The 15,771-nt window shown below is 34.3% G+C and overlaps 2 protein-coding genes across 2 annotated transcripts; one reads left to right on the plus strand and one right to left on the minus strand.

The window, feature by feature from the left end:
- The first annotated feature begins 423 nt into the window (after positions 1-423).
- LOC144566936 (uncharacterized) lies at positions 424-5,141 on the plus strand. The gene is made up of 7 exons (XM_078316982.1): positions 424-660; positions 855-998; positions 1,542-1,592; positions 4,175-4,252; positions 4,387-4,479; positions 4,556-4,657; positions 4,767-5,141. The coding sequence occupies exons 1-7, from the start codon at positions 424-426 to the stop codon at positions 5,139-5,141; spliced, it is 1,080 nt and encodes a 359-aa protein (XP_078173108.1).
- A 3,705-nt stretch (positions 5,142-8,846) lies between these two features.
- On the minus strand, positions 8,847-13,937 carry LOC144566952 (putative disease resistance RPP13-like protein 3). Its single transcript, XM_078316983.1, has 3 exons — positions 13,245-13,937; positions 11,020-11,787; positions 8,847-10,029 (listed from the first exon to the last, which is right to left on the minus strand). Exons 1-3 carry the CDS (start codon positions 13,874-13,876, stop codon positions 8,847-8,849), a joined length of 2,583 nt encoding a protein of 860 aa, XP_078173109.1. The 5' UTR covers positions 13,877-13,937.
- Between the last annotated feature and the right edge of the window lie 1,834 nt (positions 13,938-15,771).

The raw sequence follows: 15,771 nt of genomic DNA on the forward strand, positions 1-15,771 counted from the left end.
TCCAATTTCTGCAATTGCTCAACAAAATTATAACGGTGCCAACATGTTCATTGATGAACCAAATCGGCCTTCACATGCGCGTCGGCCTAGAATAGAATCGCGAGAAGACGAAGAAATTGGTATTCTCTCTCTTATTATATACATTTAGAGTTTTTAATCTATCACAAGCAACTGTTTTCCGTCTTATTTTTCCTTGCTATAAAAATTAATAGCATATACACATAAAATGACTAATTGATTGACCTTTTTGTTATTACTATTTTAAAAGGCATAAAAATACAATTTTCTAAACATCTGCTATATATCATACAAACATTAATTAATTAAGATTTAAAATTCGTCAGTTCTTTGTTAAATATCTATGCAGCAAATTAAACTCTATATTGGTGTTTAGTATTTGTATATTGATTAATTTATAACGACATGAGATCCAATGCAATCTTTTATTTATTTATTTTAGCAGTAAGAAAAGGACGAGGAACACTTAAGGGCTACAAGGCAGTAAAAAAATGGCATGCAAATAACCAAAATAAACTCCCAATTCAGTTCTCAACAACACTTGGTGGCGCGATTGGTGCGAATCGACGATCTTTCATTGATGACATTGTAGTTCAAATGCGACATAATGCTCCACTTGTAGGAGTTGAAACATGGTCTCAAGTACCAAATAATAACAAGAGGAGATGATAGTACAAAAAGTTCTAGTAAGAATTTTTTTTTTTTTTCAAATATACATTTGTACTTGTGATCGATGTGCATACTCTTTACTAGTAAAAAAAAGGAGGTCATAGACTAATTTTACTTAGTAAAATGTAAGTTTGTGCAAGCTTTTTGTCCAATATATCATTTTACAGGATCATTGGGAATTGAAAGATGATGAAAGTACCAAAGAGAAAATATTAAAAATTGCCGGTGAAAGGTACAAAACTTGGCGCTCCAACTTAGCAGCAACATACCGAGCATATGCAACTGATGAGGAGCGTCTTAAAAACAAGACTGTCACACCCCAAATCGGGTATAACAGCCTGCCACGTATATTTATTAAAACATATACGTAAGGCAGTGGATCTTTTATATGCATTACCAATAACACCATTACATATTAACCACATCCCAATATTTATGAAATTATCTGACATAATACGGCAAACTATATATTTTAGAAATGTCTCCCGCATCCTGTCAGTTATAACAACCCAAAACCTCAGTATTATGTGGTTATGCTGTCAGATGCAATCCAAAACTATCTCTCCGTATCCGTGTAATAAACCTGAAAATAACCCAAAGGGTGGGGGTGAGAAATAATATAAATATTATCTCCCAGTGCGAATTTGCCACAATCAGGTCACTGGACTTGCAATCAATCCATATCTAGAATTAAATCCTTGCAACTTGACATTAACAGTTCAGTTTATATATAAGTGAATGCAAATGCTCAATCACAGTATTCAATCGAATCTCAACTCACAGAATCTCAAATGAAGCTCAACAGAGATATATTTGGCTTAATCATAGATTATTATGTCTGGTAACACAAACAGATGATCCACCAGCTTGTCACGCAGGTGGCCACGCTAAACCCACACCTGCTGGTACTCAGTACCATCCACTGACCCTCATTTGATGTGCTTAGGCTTATACCGTTATTTAAAGTCTGGTTCATAGTCAGATAATATTTCGTATGCAATAAACTCGGAATCGGTAATTCTCAACACATTAAACAAACCTGTCATTCCGGTCCCAGACTGGATATGACATCAATCAGACGTCTCTTTATAGTCACCCATATTCACCGTCAGAATCAGAATCAGATTCCCCCTCCCAACCGGTACTGGGATTAGCGAGGGCCGTTCACCATATGCGCATAAGGATTCCGTAACCAAAGTCTAGTCTATAGCTCCTAGACTTTGCAGAGCTCAACAGATTTCCATAAACATAAACTTGTGGTGACTCAATCATATTTCAGAATAGGAGATTCATACAAACGGTAAACCGTACAAAATGATAGGTCAACAATATCACACAAAATTCAGTTATAATTTGATTGGGCTATGCACATGATTCACACATCTCAAATAATGCAGCAAACAATCATTCGACATGGCAAAGGAATAACAATTTAATTCTTAAAAATGTAATATCAAACAAGTCCAGTAACCCCGCACCTGATAACGTAGGGCACAATATGACTCGAAATCAAGTTCATCGTTCCGCAAGCACATCCTATAGGTTACTCAATTCAGTTCCGCTATCTTTCACGTCCACGTCTAAAAATAATTGCGAGTCGAAGTTAATAATTTCAAATTGCAGGTTTCCACACGAGAGAGCAAAGAAGAACTGTATATACTAACCGGTACTCATTTTAAGAAAAGCTTAAAGGAAAATAGAATGAAGCTAAGGATATGCATATGGTTCATAACATGTATATGGTACATATCCATACTAGTATTGAGAAGGGAATAAATAAGCTCAAGATCATACAAAGAAGAAAATATATATTATTCAAATTCTTTTATGAACTCTCAGATTTTTACATATTAGTTACAAATAAGCTTTATAATTTCAATTTATAACAATTAATTTACAACATAAACCATTTCATAAAGTGTGAGGGTTTCGATATAAACCCAGCAATCCAAACCAATTAACATAACCACCCTTAATCCCATCTTTAAAGTCATTATTCATTATTAAAGGTTGTCAAAAATGTATATATACAGTTTACCTCTATTTCATATAGGGCATAAAAGTTTCATCAAATATATACTATTGAAATATAGAAATAAGTAAAACATAATGACTTATTCTATATAAACAGATTAGTACAAAGTAATATGAAACTATAGATAAATGATATTTCAATACAACTGGCTTACATGTAATGTACAAGGAATAAAGGTTTATAAGAGATATAATTTATATGATACTCAACATCATCCTTAAAATTAATATGTATCTTGTTAAACAGATATGCAAATATTTAGTTAAATATGGTTATAAGATAACACTAGTGTCAGTAACTTTCTCCTTTCAAAGAAACAAGAATGAGAAAATATAAAGATATTCTACATACCCATAAGAGAACAATTTTGTTATCATGTTAATCTATTAGTAATTTAGTTTTACTATTTCATTCAATTATTATCTTCATTTTCATAATCTCCATCCTTGTTTAAAATGTTTATAGTTATCCAAATTAACCCCTCTGACAAGAGAAGATTACCCATGGATGGGAATTTAATAAGTTACCCCTTCCTTTTCTTTGTTCTTTCAAATCAGTCCTTATAACTTGGTTGTGCAACACAATAGGTAATACGATCAATAAAGTACAGGTGCAGTTTCGTTTGAGGTCAGTACTAAATATAATTGCTATGGATTGAGATTTTAAATCAAAAACTGAAAATACAACATACCAAATAACTTATTATATATATATATGCACATATTCAAAATCACAACCTATATAGCAATAGTTAGCAGCACATAGAGAAGGAAAGATAGTCATTAACGCTAATTGAGAGGAGAAGAGGGTTACCATGAATTCCTCAAGTTTCCACTGGAATCATGCTCCATAATTTGAGAGTAAATTAAACTCTTTTTACGTGCGCATATAAGCAACAGAGAGAGATGGAAAAAGCCTAACTCAAGTTCAAATAAACATAAAAGCAAAGTGGAAAGGAAGTCAAGGGTTGAAAAGAGGTCAAACCGTGGATAATAGAGAAAAGAAAAATATATAATTAAGGAAATTAAAAATGAGAAACAGGCTGGCCTTCATGCATGATGCCGCGTGTTAGCTTTTGTATTTTTATATGGTTAACCTTTAAGCTTTTAGATTTTGTAAATCAATCCTAAAACAAATAATTAAAAGATACTTGTAAACATTATCGGTTTCTAATTCTAATATTTTCATATCATATAAATTGTTAATTTCACAATTGCTAAATTCTTGTACTTGTATGCATTGTTACACTAAAAAAAATATTCGACATAATTTGCAACCATGAAATTGACATTATATATTTATTTTAGCTGAATAAATTTCAATGATACATTGTACTATAAATAAATTAAGGATATATAGTTTAATTACCATACTGATTTAGAAATGATTTATTCTTAGAGAATTTAGTGTTTTAAATTTTAAATGAGAAATTGTCACGTCTGCATTTTACAGAATGTAACAAAGCCTGAAGAAATCAATATGGACGTGTGGAAGCACCTCATTTACTTTTTTGGTACAGATAAATTTAAGGTACTACTGATAATTGTAAATCACTAATGTAGTAGTAATTAAATGTATGAAGTTCTTTTAAACAAATATTGTTTTAGAATAATAAAAAAGCACATAATTGATAATATTAATTATTTAACTTTTATCTATTATAGAAGAAGAGTGAAACAAACTCAGCAAATCGAGGAAAAAGGAAGTTCAATCACGGTTGTGGGAGCAAGTCCTTTTCACAAATAAGTTATGAAAATGTATGTTCAATTTTTATTCTTCTTTTGGTTTATAGCCATTAATTGTGTTTGAACTTAAAAAATGTTTTAATAACAGCGTGACAAGGAAACAAATGAGGAGCCCAATGACATAGATTTATGGTTACTGACCCATAGCAGGAATGGAAAATGGTTGGATTCTGCATCCAAAGAATTATATGTAAGTACATAAATTATAAATCCATTTGGCTATTTAGTTAAACTTGATTATAAAATTTTCAAAATCATATGCAATGTACTTTTACTAAACCTGAACGTCTACTGCTTAGGAAAATGTTTGCGAGATGATCAAAGAGAGAGAGGATGCAACACGAGAACCATTGTCCACTGTTGAACGAACTGTAATTTTTCAGGATCTTGCCGGTGACGAGTCGGGTCATATTCCTGGCCGTGGCTACATGAAAAAATCATGCAATTCAAATGAAGATCTGCTTCAACAACTTAAGGAACAAAACGAAACCAATGAAAAACTTACTGCTTTAGTTGAGGAGCTCCGAGAGAGAGAGAGAAAACTTGAAGATTTAGTAATAGAAGAACGTGCCACAAGAGAAAGGCAAATGGAAAGCCAAATGGAATTAATACAAGAACAAATCCGTCAAAGTGTGCGTGAGCAGCTTCGGGCTGCATTTCGAGAAAGAATATGAGGTGAAATAATTAGTTAAATGTATGTCAAGATATCACAGTAACAGGTTTTCGTTTCTTCTTTTCACAAGTTAAGTATGTTCAAGGCGTATTATAGAATAATTAAATGCATGGGGAGTTAGATGTGTTCAATTGATACTGGTACTGGGTAGTGGTACCGGTACTGGTACTGATTTTTTGTTGTTGTGGATGCCAAGATTTTTATTTGTTTTGTTGTTTCGGTAGGGTCTGTTTGCTTTATTGTATGATGTTGTTCATGTTTTCTAATTCTGCTACTGTTTTAGATTGGCTACTTCATGCTCTTTTGTGTGCTAGGATATTTTTACAACTCTAGGGGCTTCACTGCAAAAACGGATATTGTTGTCAATTTATATAGCTATGGTTGTTCTTGTGTTGTTTATTTAGTTAATTGATGCATGTAATTCAATTAAAGTTCATAATATCTAAATTGTTGCTATCTGTTGAATGTTATTATATGTTTTAGGAAGTTTTGAATTTTTGTTTGCAACATATTTGTCTGTTGCCATATCAAATAATTTTGTTGCAAAAAGTATTTTTCGGGCAACAATCTAATTTAGTTGCCAAAAAAAAATGGTTGCAATATTTAACATTAATTGCAACAGATTATTTTCGTTGCAAAATCCTTAATTTATAGCTACTAATTCTTTTACCGTTGCAATAATTTGTTGCAAATAGTCTATTTTGGTGTAGTATGATTGATGTGTCATTTTATGAACTTAGATAATTAACAGCTTCCAAGCTTTCTGGCCCAGGGTTATAGGATGGATTTGTTTAAATGAAGAATTTGGAGGTTGTATATGGATACAAGATATAGATTCAGTAATTGAAGATCTAAAGCCAGTAAATTGACAAGCCTCAAATATAGATATTTACGGTTAGGGTTTCACCTTCAATACTAGATGCTGAAATAATAGTTTTTTAGTATTAAAAGTAGAATAATAGATGAACAGTCACAATTTGAGAAAAGGAGACTAATCCTCCCCATAAATAAATAAATATAATTTTATTCTTAACATTTTGTAATTTTATATGTATCAATACTTATCAGGCTCTTTATAAAATAAAATAAAATTAGATTAGATTTTTCAGCTCAATCTCAATTTTTCTAAGTTTCCTCAAAAAGGAGCAAAATTCAAAAAACTTTAAGGGGCACGCTTCCAGAGGAAATATGGGAAGGCGATTTCGACTGGTCACCAATGGAGATGGCTGGACGGAAATAGTACGAACTAAGCTGCACAACTCCACAACTCCACAACTGCTCCCATCAGCCACATCCGCCGCTCAGGTACGCTCAAAATCTCACAGATGCCAAAGAATAAGGCCTGCGGTCCGGATGGTTTCCCGATTGAATTTTTGCAGCGATTCTGGGATGTCATTAAAACAGAGTTCATGAACGCAGTGCGAAGTCTGCATGAGGTAATAGACTAATTAGTGCCAGATTTTTGCTCGCTCAACAGAACGGCCATCACCTTGATACCAAAAAGGGAAAACCCGGTTGTCATCGGCGACGTCAGACCAATTAGTGTCATTAACACTACCATCAAAATAATTACTAAGGTGTTGGCTAATAGACTACAACCTTTCCTTACTGAGCTCATTTCAAATAAGCAAACGACTTTTGTCAAAGGAAGGTCGATTATGGAGTCCTTTTTGGTGGCTAGATAATTTTTGTCGGCGTGTTCGAAGAGGAAGATTCCGTCGGTTTTGTACAAAGTTGATTTTGAAAAAGCTTTTGATTTGGTGGATTGGTGCTTCCTAACAAATCTTGGTTTCCACCAAATTGGATAGCTTGGGTGCTACAGATGCTGAAATTATTGAGCTCCGCGTTAAGAGTCAACGGTAATTACACGAGATATTTCAAACACACGAGAGGGTTGCGACAGGGGGATCTGTTATCTCCGCTATTATTCATTTTAGTGGCGGACTCATTGAATTGGCTAATCAAAAACTCACTACCAGCAATGCATCCACAAATCCATTTTCCACCTCAGCCAATTCAGTATGCGAATGACACGATAATTATCACAGAAGCGCACCCGGAAACTTTGAAAATCTTGACCCTAATTCTCTCAATATATGAAAAACTGACGGGCCTGAAGATCAACAGATCTAAAAGCTCATTTGTTCCGATAGCAATACCAGACCACCTAACACTTGGAATTGAGAGAATTTTAGGGAGCCAACGTACAGAACTTCCCATCAGATATCTGGGTTTACCATTATCGGTAAAGAAACCTAAAAAATAGACTATCTACCGCTAATTCAGGCAGTAGAAGGAAGACTGGCGAGGTGGAAATCATCACTATTATCATATGGTGGTAGATTGACACTAATAAGATCCGTCCTATCATCTATGCCGTTGCACTTCATGCAGGCACTACTCATACCGAAATGGTCATCAGACACATCGACAAAATCAGACGGAACTTCCTATGGAAGGGACACGGTCCGTGTAAACCGATCAACTGCCTGGTTAACTGGGAAAGAACATGTGCACTAAAACAGGAAGGAGGATTGGGAATTATAGAACTACACACACAGAACAAGGAACATCGATCTCACTAAATGGATCTAGGTGCTTCAACATGACCGCAGGAGCAATTGGGCAGAGGCACTATTACTCTTACACGATATTGATGACATCACGCAAGTGGGCATCAGCACGAACCACTCTTTTTTCCTCAAGGATTTGAAATCTCTGGTACCTTTTGTTGAGGTATCAACTGAGATTCAACATCCGACGGAATCGGTGGTGTGGAAATGGGAAGCCGGAGGTCTCTTCTCTGCGGCGTTGACATACAAAGTGTTACACATAAGGAGTAAATTGTCAATTCGCTCGTCGACTATGGAAATTCAAAACTCCACCGAAGGTCCGTGTCTTTATGTGGGTTTTATTTCAGGACAAATTGTTGACAAGAGAAGTGCTCATGAGAAGGGGCTGCCCCACAATGGATGGATGTGTAATGTGTGGGCTAAACATAGTCGAATCAAGTGTACATCTATTCTGGGAGTGTACTTACTCGGTTGCATTCTGGTGGGCACTAATGCGATCACTGCAGAGGTCCCTTCCATTGTGGGTTATAGCTTCACACGTGGCCTTTTGGATAGCACATTTGCAGGCCTTGGACAAGATACAAAAAAAAGAATGGGACGTCGTCTGGGCAGCGGGACTTTGGGCTCTTTGGCGGGAGAGGAACAACAGATTTTTTTTTTTTCTCAAAAGACAAAGACGATCCGCATTCTTCTAGGCGAGACAGTCGGAGATATTCAACAGTGGTTGACATATTGTTAGGGAGCAGAGAACCTTTGTAATTAATTTTGAATTTTTGTGTTTTGTTACTACGGTCTTTTAGTGCCGATATAAATACTTTTTTTAATCAATGAAAAACCGTAAGATGACATCTTGCCACCTTACCCTAAAAAAAAAAATCTAAATTTTTTTAATTCCACCCTTATAATATATTGTTATTATAATCAGATCTGATTGAGAATAATGTTTTTCTTTATTATTCAGAAAAGTAAAATTGTTGTACAATACAATATTTATTGAAAGATTAAATTTTTTTTTTTTTTTTTTTGAAAGAATTCATAGGACATACATATATGCGCCATGCATATTACAAATTAATAAAAGACGTTAATTTTGTTCCAAAAAGAAAAAAAGTGAAAGGAAAAAGTGCACGTGGTCAATAATACTTGAGCATCGGTCTATTAACGATTTTAATGGTAATGTGTTGTAGCTCAGGAGGCAGGTGGAGCTCTATTTTATCACACACTAGGAGGTATGTAAGCCTTGGCATGACTCCCTGTGCCACTGTGAAATCCATCTTACAGCTATTATCCATTTCCAAGTGCTGTAGGACAGGGAATCCAGCTGGACAGATCATTCTTAGTGAAGCCAGCCTGTCCACCACATCTTTTAAGCGAAGTTTCTTTAGGCTCTTTAACTTTCCAAGTTCCGGCATTGGATTTCGACCAAGTTTGGAATTAATAAGTGTCAATTTAACGAGATGTGGTGGAAACAAGTCAGCCTCTAAGGAAACATTCTTAGACCATGATCCTTTCAAGGACAAAAATTGCAACTTCTCGTAATTTGGAAGTACTATTGGGTAAACAATCTCCACAGGTAAACTAATCACCACGAAACTCCTTAATCTGATATCTAAAGTGACCAGAAAATACAGCCTTTGAAGTAAAGTGATCACGGGAACCCAATATTTTTCATCTTCGTTTAAAAGATGTAAGTTACGCAGGTTGTTTAAAATGGGCAACTTCCTAAACCATGAATCTATAGGCCGTATCCATCTTAAGGTCTGGAGATTTATTAAGTTACTTGCTGATGTCGGTGCAGCCACGCCATCACACAGTACATGCCTCAATGTTCTAATATTCCACAAGGAATTAGGTAGTACTGTAGCTTCTGTTCCTCGAATATCGAGGGTTTCAAGGGTCTTCATGTGACGAAAGGAACATAAGGATTTTAGTTCAATTCCGGAATTTCTAAACCCCAAGTATTTAAGGTGAATCAATTTATCAATTCCCCTAACCGAGTCGGGAGTGTAATTTCTAATGCCCACAAGTTCTAAAACTTTAAGTAGCCTAAAATTATAACACTTGGGTAAGCATAGGCCAAACCATAGTAAAGAACGGGTGTTGGGACCTATATATTCCAGAAATTCTGGTTTGCAGCATTGCAGCGAAGCACGTCGAGTTTCACCATAGCGCTGGTTGACATCTGATGCTTGTGATAAAACCGTAACAAAGTTTTCCTGCCCGGCTTCATGCATTGCTAAGTCACGGAGAAGATCATGCACTTGGAAGCACTTGATCGAACCATTCGTGGATCGACTTAATACTTGAATCATACTCCTGAATTAATTTGTGTTTATAAACAAGTTAGAAAATATTGTAAGTATTGCAGGCATAATATATATAAGTTTATGGAAACGGGGGCATTCTGATGGGCATCAGATAGAAATCGGTCTGATGCTCGGTTGGATCTGTTCGATCCGTGTGATCAACTTTAAGATTTGTGCGGATCAAGTGTGCACGGACTTTGATACTGATCAAACAACTCCAACCGGGCATTGGACTGCCCCGACTCCAAATATTATATATACTAATTTACTGGAGTCATAAGTTAATAAATTGAAAGATATAATAAATTTATGCTAATTATTAATTAATGAAATTAAAATATGGACTTCATAAATTTTGTACGTAATTCTATATTATATAAGAATTTTTGTAAATTGTGTTCTATATATTAAGAGAAACATTTAAATGTAGATATATGGGGGTTGAAATTTTGAAATAATATTATAAAATTCAAACTATTTTTTGAAATCCTAATCCCTCATGCAAAATTATAATTTTGCACCCTCAAATCTCGTCAGCAACAGTTTTGGTTTTATTCTTAGAGCTGTGTTTTAATATCAAATTAATGGTATCAACTATTTCTCTTGCTATGGAAGTCAAGATATATCTAATTTAGAAGAAGCTTATGATCCCTCTATTTTTAAAAAATTGAGAACACTGGTAGAAGGTTTTCAAGGAAGAAGCTATTTAGTACAGAAGAAATAATAAACTTAATGTGTATGATACTTGTGATAACAGGTGAAGGAACTTGTATTTTTGGGAAAAGGATTGATCTCGTTGCAAAGTGTATTAATAAGGTCTTGTAGCTTATTGCTGTTCATCTTAAATTTCATTTCACTCGAATTTTTCTTTTAGTTTTAGGATACTTTCTTATGGAAGATCTCTACTTCGTCAACTCTATTATAAAAAAGGTTTGAATATATATCAAGTATTAATTCATGAAATGTGTTCTAGTTAACTTAAGGAAAAAAAAAATATAACCTTTGAAAAAGTTCCTCAAGGCAGTCCTCAGCTATTTCCTCCATTGTTGCCCTCCCCTCGTGTGGTATGAATCCCTCTGCGACCCACATTCTGATCAGACGGTTTGCAGAGATCTCATAGTCTTCCGGAAAAGAAGCAAGATATAAAAAGCATGCTTTGAGATGATATGGCATATCTTCATAGCTCATGGCTAAAACTTCCATGCAATCCTTGCCTTTTGTGTACCAATCCATTGTTTGCAACACCCTATTCCAAACAGGGTACGTGCATTCTTTATTTGAAAGGATACCACCTAGTACTATCAAAGCCAGAGGTAACCCCTTACATTTTTTTGATAATTCGCATGCTAACCCATGGAGATCGCTAGGACATTCTTCATTAGGTTCTTGATAAGAGAGAGCCTTTTTGAGGAGGAGATCTAGGCTCTCCTTATCATCTAAGAAGTTGAGTTTGTATGGTGTCATTTTCGGGTCAGCTGACAAAGCAACATCAATAAGTCTGCTTGTCATAAGAACACGACTTCCGTTCTGGACTTCAGGCAATGTATCTTTCAGCTGACTCCACAACTCAACCCCCCATACATCATCAAGGATTATAAGATATCTTTTGGTACTCAAAAAACTTTTGAGCTTGCTGCTTAATTTGCCCACATCTTGGTTCTTAGGTACAGAATAATTGAGCTGGCGTAGCATCTTTCTCAAGAGATCAGTTATACTGAACTGCTGTGAGACTGAGAGCATTATATGATACTTGAACTCTGCCTTCGCACTGGATATATAAGCAAAGAAAAGATATATTAGATTGATTTCTAGCATGATATATTAAATTTTGAACAATATTTAGTAAGTGAAGCAACTATGTATTATTAAGATCTAAGCAATTATTGAGCAATAAATTAAAGGAAACTTAAGTTGATGACGTCTCCATCCAATAACTATCTACATAAATATATATCCACCTACTTATTTCTTAAAAAATGAGGGGTAAGGCTAAGGTGCTATGGGTTGCATAGAGGGCTACGGCTTAATATTCGAGTTTTCAAAATTCTAACGATCGATCCGAACCATTCATCTTGTTCTCCATATTAATATGTATTTGGAGATCAAATTTTACATTTTTTGAAAATTTTTTACTATTTTTTTAGATAGGTAGAAAATCATCTAAAAAATTCCGCATCATTCAGATATTTGATTTTCTACCTATCTAAAAAAAAATAGTAAAAAATTTCCAAAAAATGTAAAATTTTGTCTTCAAACACATATTAATATGGAAAACAAGATGAACGGCTCGGATCGATCGTTTGAATTTTGAAAACTCGAATATTGAGCTGTAGCACCGTAGCCCTCTATGCAACCCATAGCACCCCTTAGCTTTACCCAAAAATGAGTATCTAAATTTTGCAAACCACTATATATATATAGATGTCAATAACTAAACTATTAATGTTTGTACATATTATGTGGATCTTTTAAAATCATTGTTATCATCTTTGTAATTTCTATGAATATATTAGGTAACAGATAATTTAGGAGACAATATAATAGCTGCGTTGACATCTAACATCAACACCAAATGTTCGTATAAACCAGTGTTAATACTACTACTACTATTTATTGTTATCACTACTACTATTATATGAATTGAGCAGTTAGGATCAACAACCATTAATTTCAAAATCGTAATTTATAAATAATTGTAAAATCAGTTGATTGGTAATATACATAACAACTTCGTAGAGATTTTATTATTATTGTTGAAATTATTTATCTCACAAAAACTATATACTTGAAAAGGAAGATCTGTTGTAACATTACTTCTGCTAGAAATATAATTTTGTTAATAAAATCATTGCTTGATTATTGAACAGGTAATATGAAGAAGTTCAAGGATGCTGCTGAGGAGTGAATGCTTATTATTGAGGATGCAATACCACTCAACTAGTATATGCCAATGGAGGTAGTAGTATACCAGCTAGCTGATCCACCTGAGCTTCCATAGATGTTCAAGAAGAAGAAGACAGACAACAACTTTTTGACTATAGAAATATATAACCTCAGTCCATTACTATGTGGCCATTGGAAAATTTGTTTTTTTTTTTTGCAGAAACTGTTGTTGTCAGAGCTTTAGATCTGATCGAGGAACTGATGTAATTATATGATTTCAGTAATATGAAATGGGCCTTGACCTTTTTTATTTAAAAAAAAAGAAGGAAGATCTGCACTTACCTTCTATATACCATATGTGCAAGGGTAGTTTTTCCTAGACCGCCGGTACCCACAATGGTTATCACGACCCGCCTAAGTGTTTCTTCTGGGCGCAATAACTTTAGAATGTTATTCTTGTCAGCCTGTAGGGCTACGATTTCACTTTCATCATCCACTTCTTGATGAACAGCTCTCCGGGAAGGCAGTATGATAGCCTCTCCTTTGCCTTTTTCTTGCAGTAGTTCGATTCCATACTCAACCCTGCTCTTAGAGATCTCTTTGAGTACATTTTCAATTTCACCAAGCTCATTCGCAAGCTTGTGGAGGATAGGCACCTCCAGAGGCATGTGGCACAGTTTCTTCAATTTGTGCAAAAAGCTGGGATCTTTTTGGCAGTGATTTTCAACTTCGATAAAGAGCGTGTCGATTGCATCCTCGATGCGATAGGCCACATCACGGAGCTCATTCAGCCAGTTCTGTACTCTCGCATCTCCCTTGCGTTTTGCATCAGCATCTCTCAGGCAACACTGGATTCGGGTCAGCTCACGCTGCACCCATTGGACTTTGTTACCAACCCCACCCAAGTACTCCATTTTTTCCTCAATGATATTGGCAAGCTTGCGTAACACATATCCCACAACCGCCTCAGTCATTTTTCTCTCTCTCTCTCTGTTTGGAAATGTTCAGCAGTGTAAATAAGAGGATATTATTAGCTAGCGCAGGTGTCTGTCTCATAGGCAAAGATGGTCTGATTATATAGGCGATGGAAAGCAAACTGATCGATGCTTCGTCTAACAGCTAGCAAGAATAAACTTAATTAATTTCTTAAATTAATGCCCGCTTGGCAATTGTATTTTTTTTTTTTTTTATGTTTTGTTTCCTTTTATCCTGAGGTGACCCTAATAACGTGGATCTTATAAGTCATCTAACCATTATATATTTAATTATATTCCTTTTTCAGATATTGACTTGGCATTTAATATTAGAGGGAATTTAATACATATATACCACCCAAAACATTTAAATTATCGTATTTACCACTCTAAATTCTATAATTACATATTTACTATTCTAAATTCTAATAACTCATGTATTTATGTAATATATTTTAAATATATTACAAATATACCCAAAACTCAAATTAATTATGTTTAAGATTCTAAAAATTAGAATTAATTAAAAATTAATTAAAACTGGACTCATTCTCTACATTCAGATTAGATGGTGAGAGAGGACACGTTAGGGTGATCGAAGAAACATGAATTAATGATAGTATCCATCATCTAAGTAGGCACAGAGAGAATGAATCCAATTTTAATTAATTCTTGATTAATTTTAGTTTCCAAAATCTTAAACATTATTAATTTGGGTTTTGAGTATATATATTTAATACATATTTAAGTTATATTGGGAAAATATGTGAGTTATTAGAATTTATGATGGTATATGCGTAATTATAGAATTTGGAGTGATAAATACGTAATTTCATAGTTTTTGAGTGGTATATATGAAATCTCAATTGTACGTAACGATGAAAGTGACAATAGAGCTGTATATTGTGGAAGGAGAGGAACTCAAGTGTATTGTCTCATAAATCGGAACAAGTGCCAATATTAATAGATGAAACGTTAATATGAAGCGTTCTGGAGATGTAAGGATCGGCGATCATGGTCAGACAAGATGGCTAATTTTATAAAATATTGTAGCTTTATTATTTACCATTAATTTGAGCTAAGAGCTGTATATTGTATGATCTACCCATGAGGGGATGTAAATAACTTTCACTTTTTTAATTGAAAAATTGCTGTATGGGCAACGCCCAACAACCTTCAAATAAAAATTTCGGCAAATAGAGCTGTATTGCTTTCTAATATAGATTAGAGCTGGCATATATTTGCCGATATTCTTTTCTAACATATTGTTGTTTTTATTTAATTAGCACGCTATCTTAAGAGAAAAGTCAGCGAGGGCAAACATGTATGACATTCATTAACAATAAAGTACGTACACTATATCAAGTTATCAACTGAATTAATTAAGCAAAAAAAAAAAAAAAAAAAAAACGAATTCACCCCTGATCAGCCGTAGAGTTGACTTTACTATGTAGTAAAATTATATTCTCCATGTGAATGTTTGCCAAAGACAGAGGACTTCTCATCCTCTACCGCACATGCACTAGTGGAAAATATGGAATCAGGATCGGTTATATACGCATATCAGTATCGGAATACAACCGATCCTGATGAAGGCGACACTGATACTACAATAATCTGGATCGGTTAAATAACTGATTCTGATACTATTTTTTTTTTTTTTTTGCAGAACCATCTTTGAAAAAAAATAGTATGAGGATCAGTTGTTTCAAAAAACATAGATCATAATTTATCTAAGCACAGAGATATATATATCAATTTACCCAAAAACATATATCATATCCATTTATTCACACAACCGGGCTTGCTTCCATTTGTCATTTCATTGAAGAAAAATTGCAATATTATTCTTTTAGGATTTATGGTACCCAAAGAATTGAAACCGGATTGATTTG

Source organism: Carex rostrata, chromosome 2, assembly GCF_964058835.1.
Source record: "Carex rostrata chromosome 2, lpCarRost1.2, whole genome shotgun sequence".
NCBI lineage: Eukaryota > Viridiplantae > Streptophyta > Magnoliopsida > Poales > Cyperaceae > Carex > Carex rostrata.

Excerpts from the sequence above, each read along its gene's own strand:
- LOC144566936 (XM_078316982.1), top strand. The coding sequence starts at position 424 with ATGAGATCCAATGCAATCTTTTATTTATTTATTTTAGCAGTAAGAAAA. Across the intron at positions 661-854 it reads GAGTTGAAACATGGTCTCAA|GATCATTGGGAATTGAAAGA; the intron begins GTACCAAATAAT and ends ATCATTTTACAG. Across the intron at positions 1,593-4,174 it reads CGCTAAACCCACACCTGCTG|AATGTAACAAAGCCTGAAGA; the intron begins GTACTCAGTACC and ends TGCATTTTACAG.
- LOC144566952 (XM_078316983.1), bottom strand. The coding sequence starts at position 13,876 with ATGACTGAGGCGGTTGTGGGATATGTGTTACGCAAGCTTGCCAATATC. Across the intron at positions 11,788-13,244 it reads GCACATATGGTATATAGAAG|TGCGAAGGCAGAGTTCAAGT; the intron begins GTAAGTGCAGAT and ends TTATATATCCAG. Across the intron at positions 10,030-11,019 it reads CTTGAGGAACTTTTTCAAAG|GAGTATGATTCAAGTATTAA; the intron begins GTTATATTTTTT and ends AAATTAATTCAG.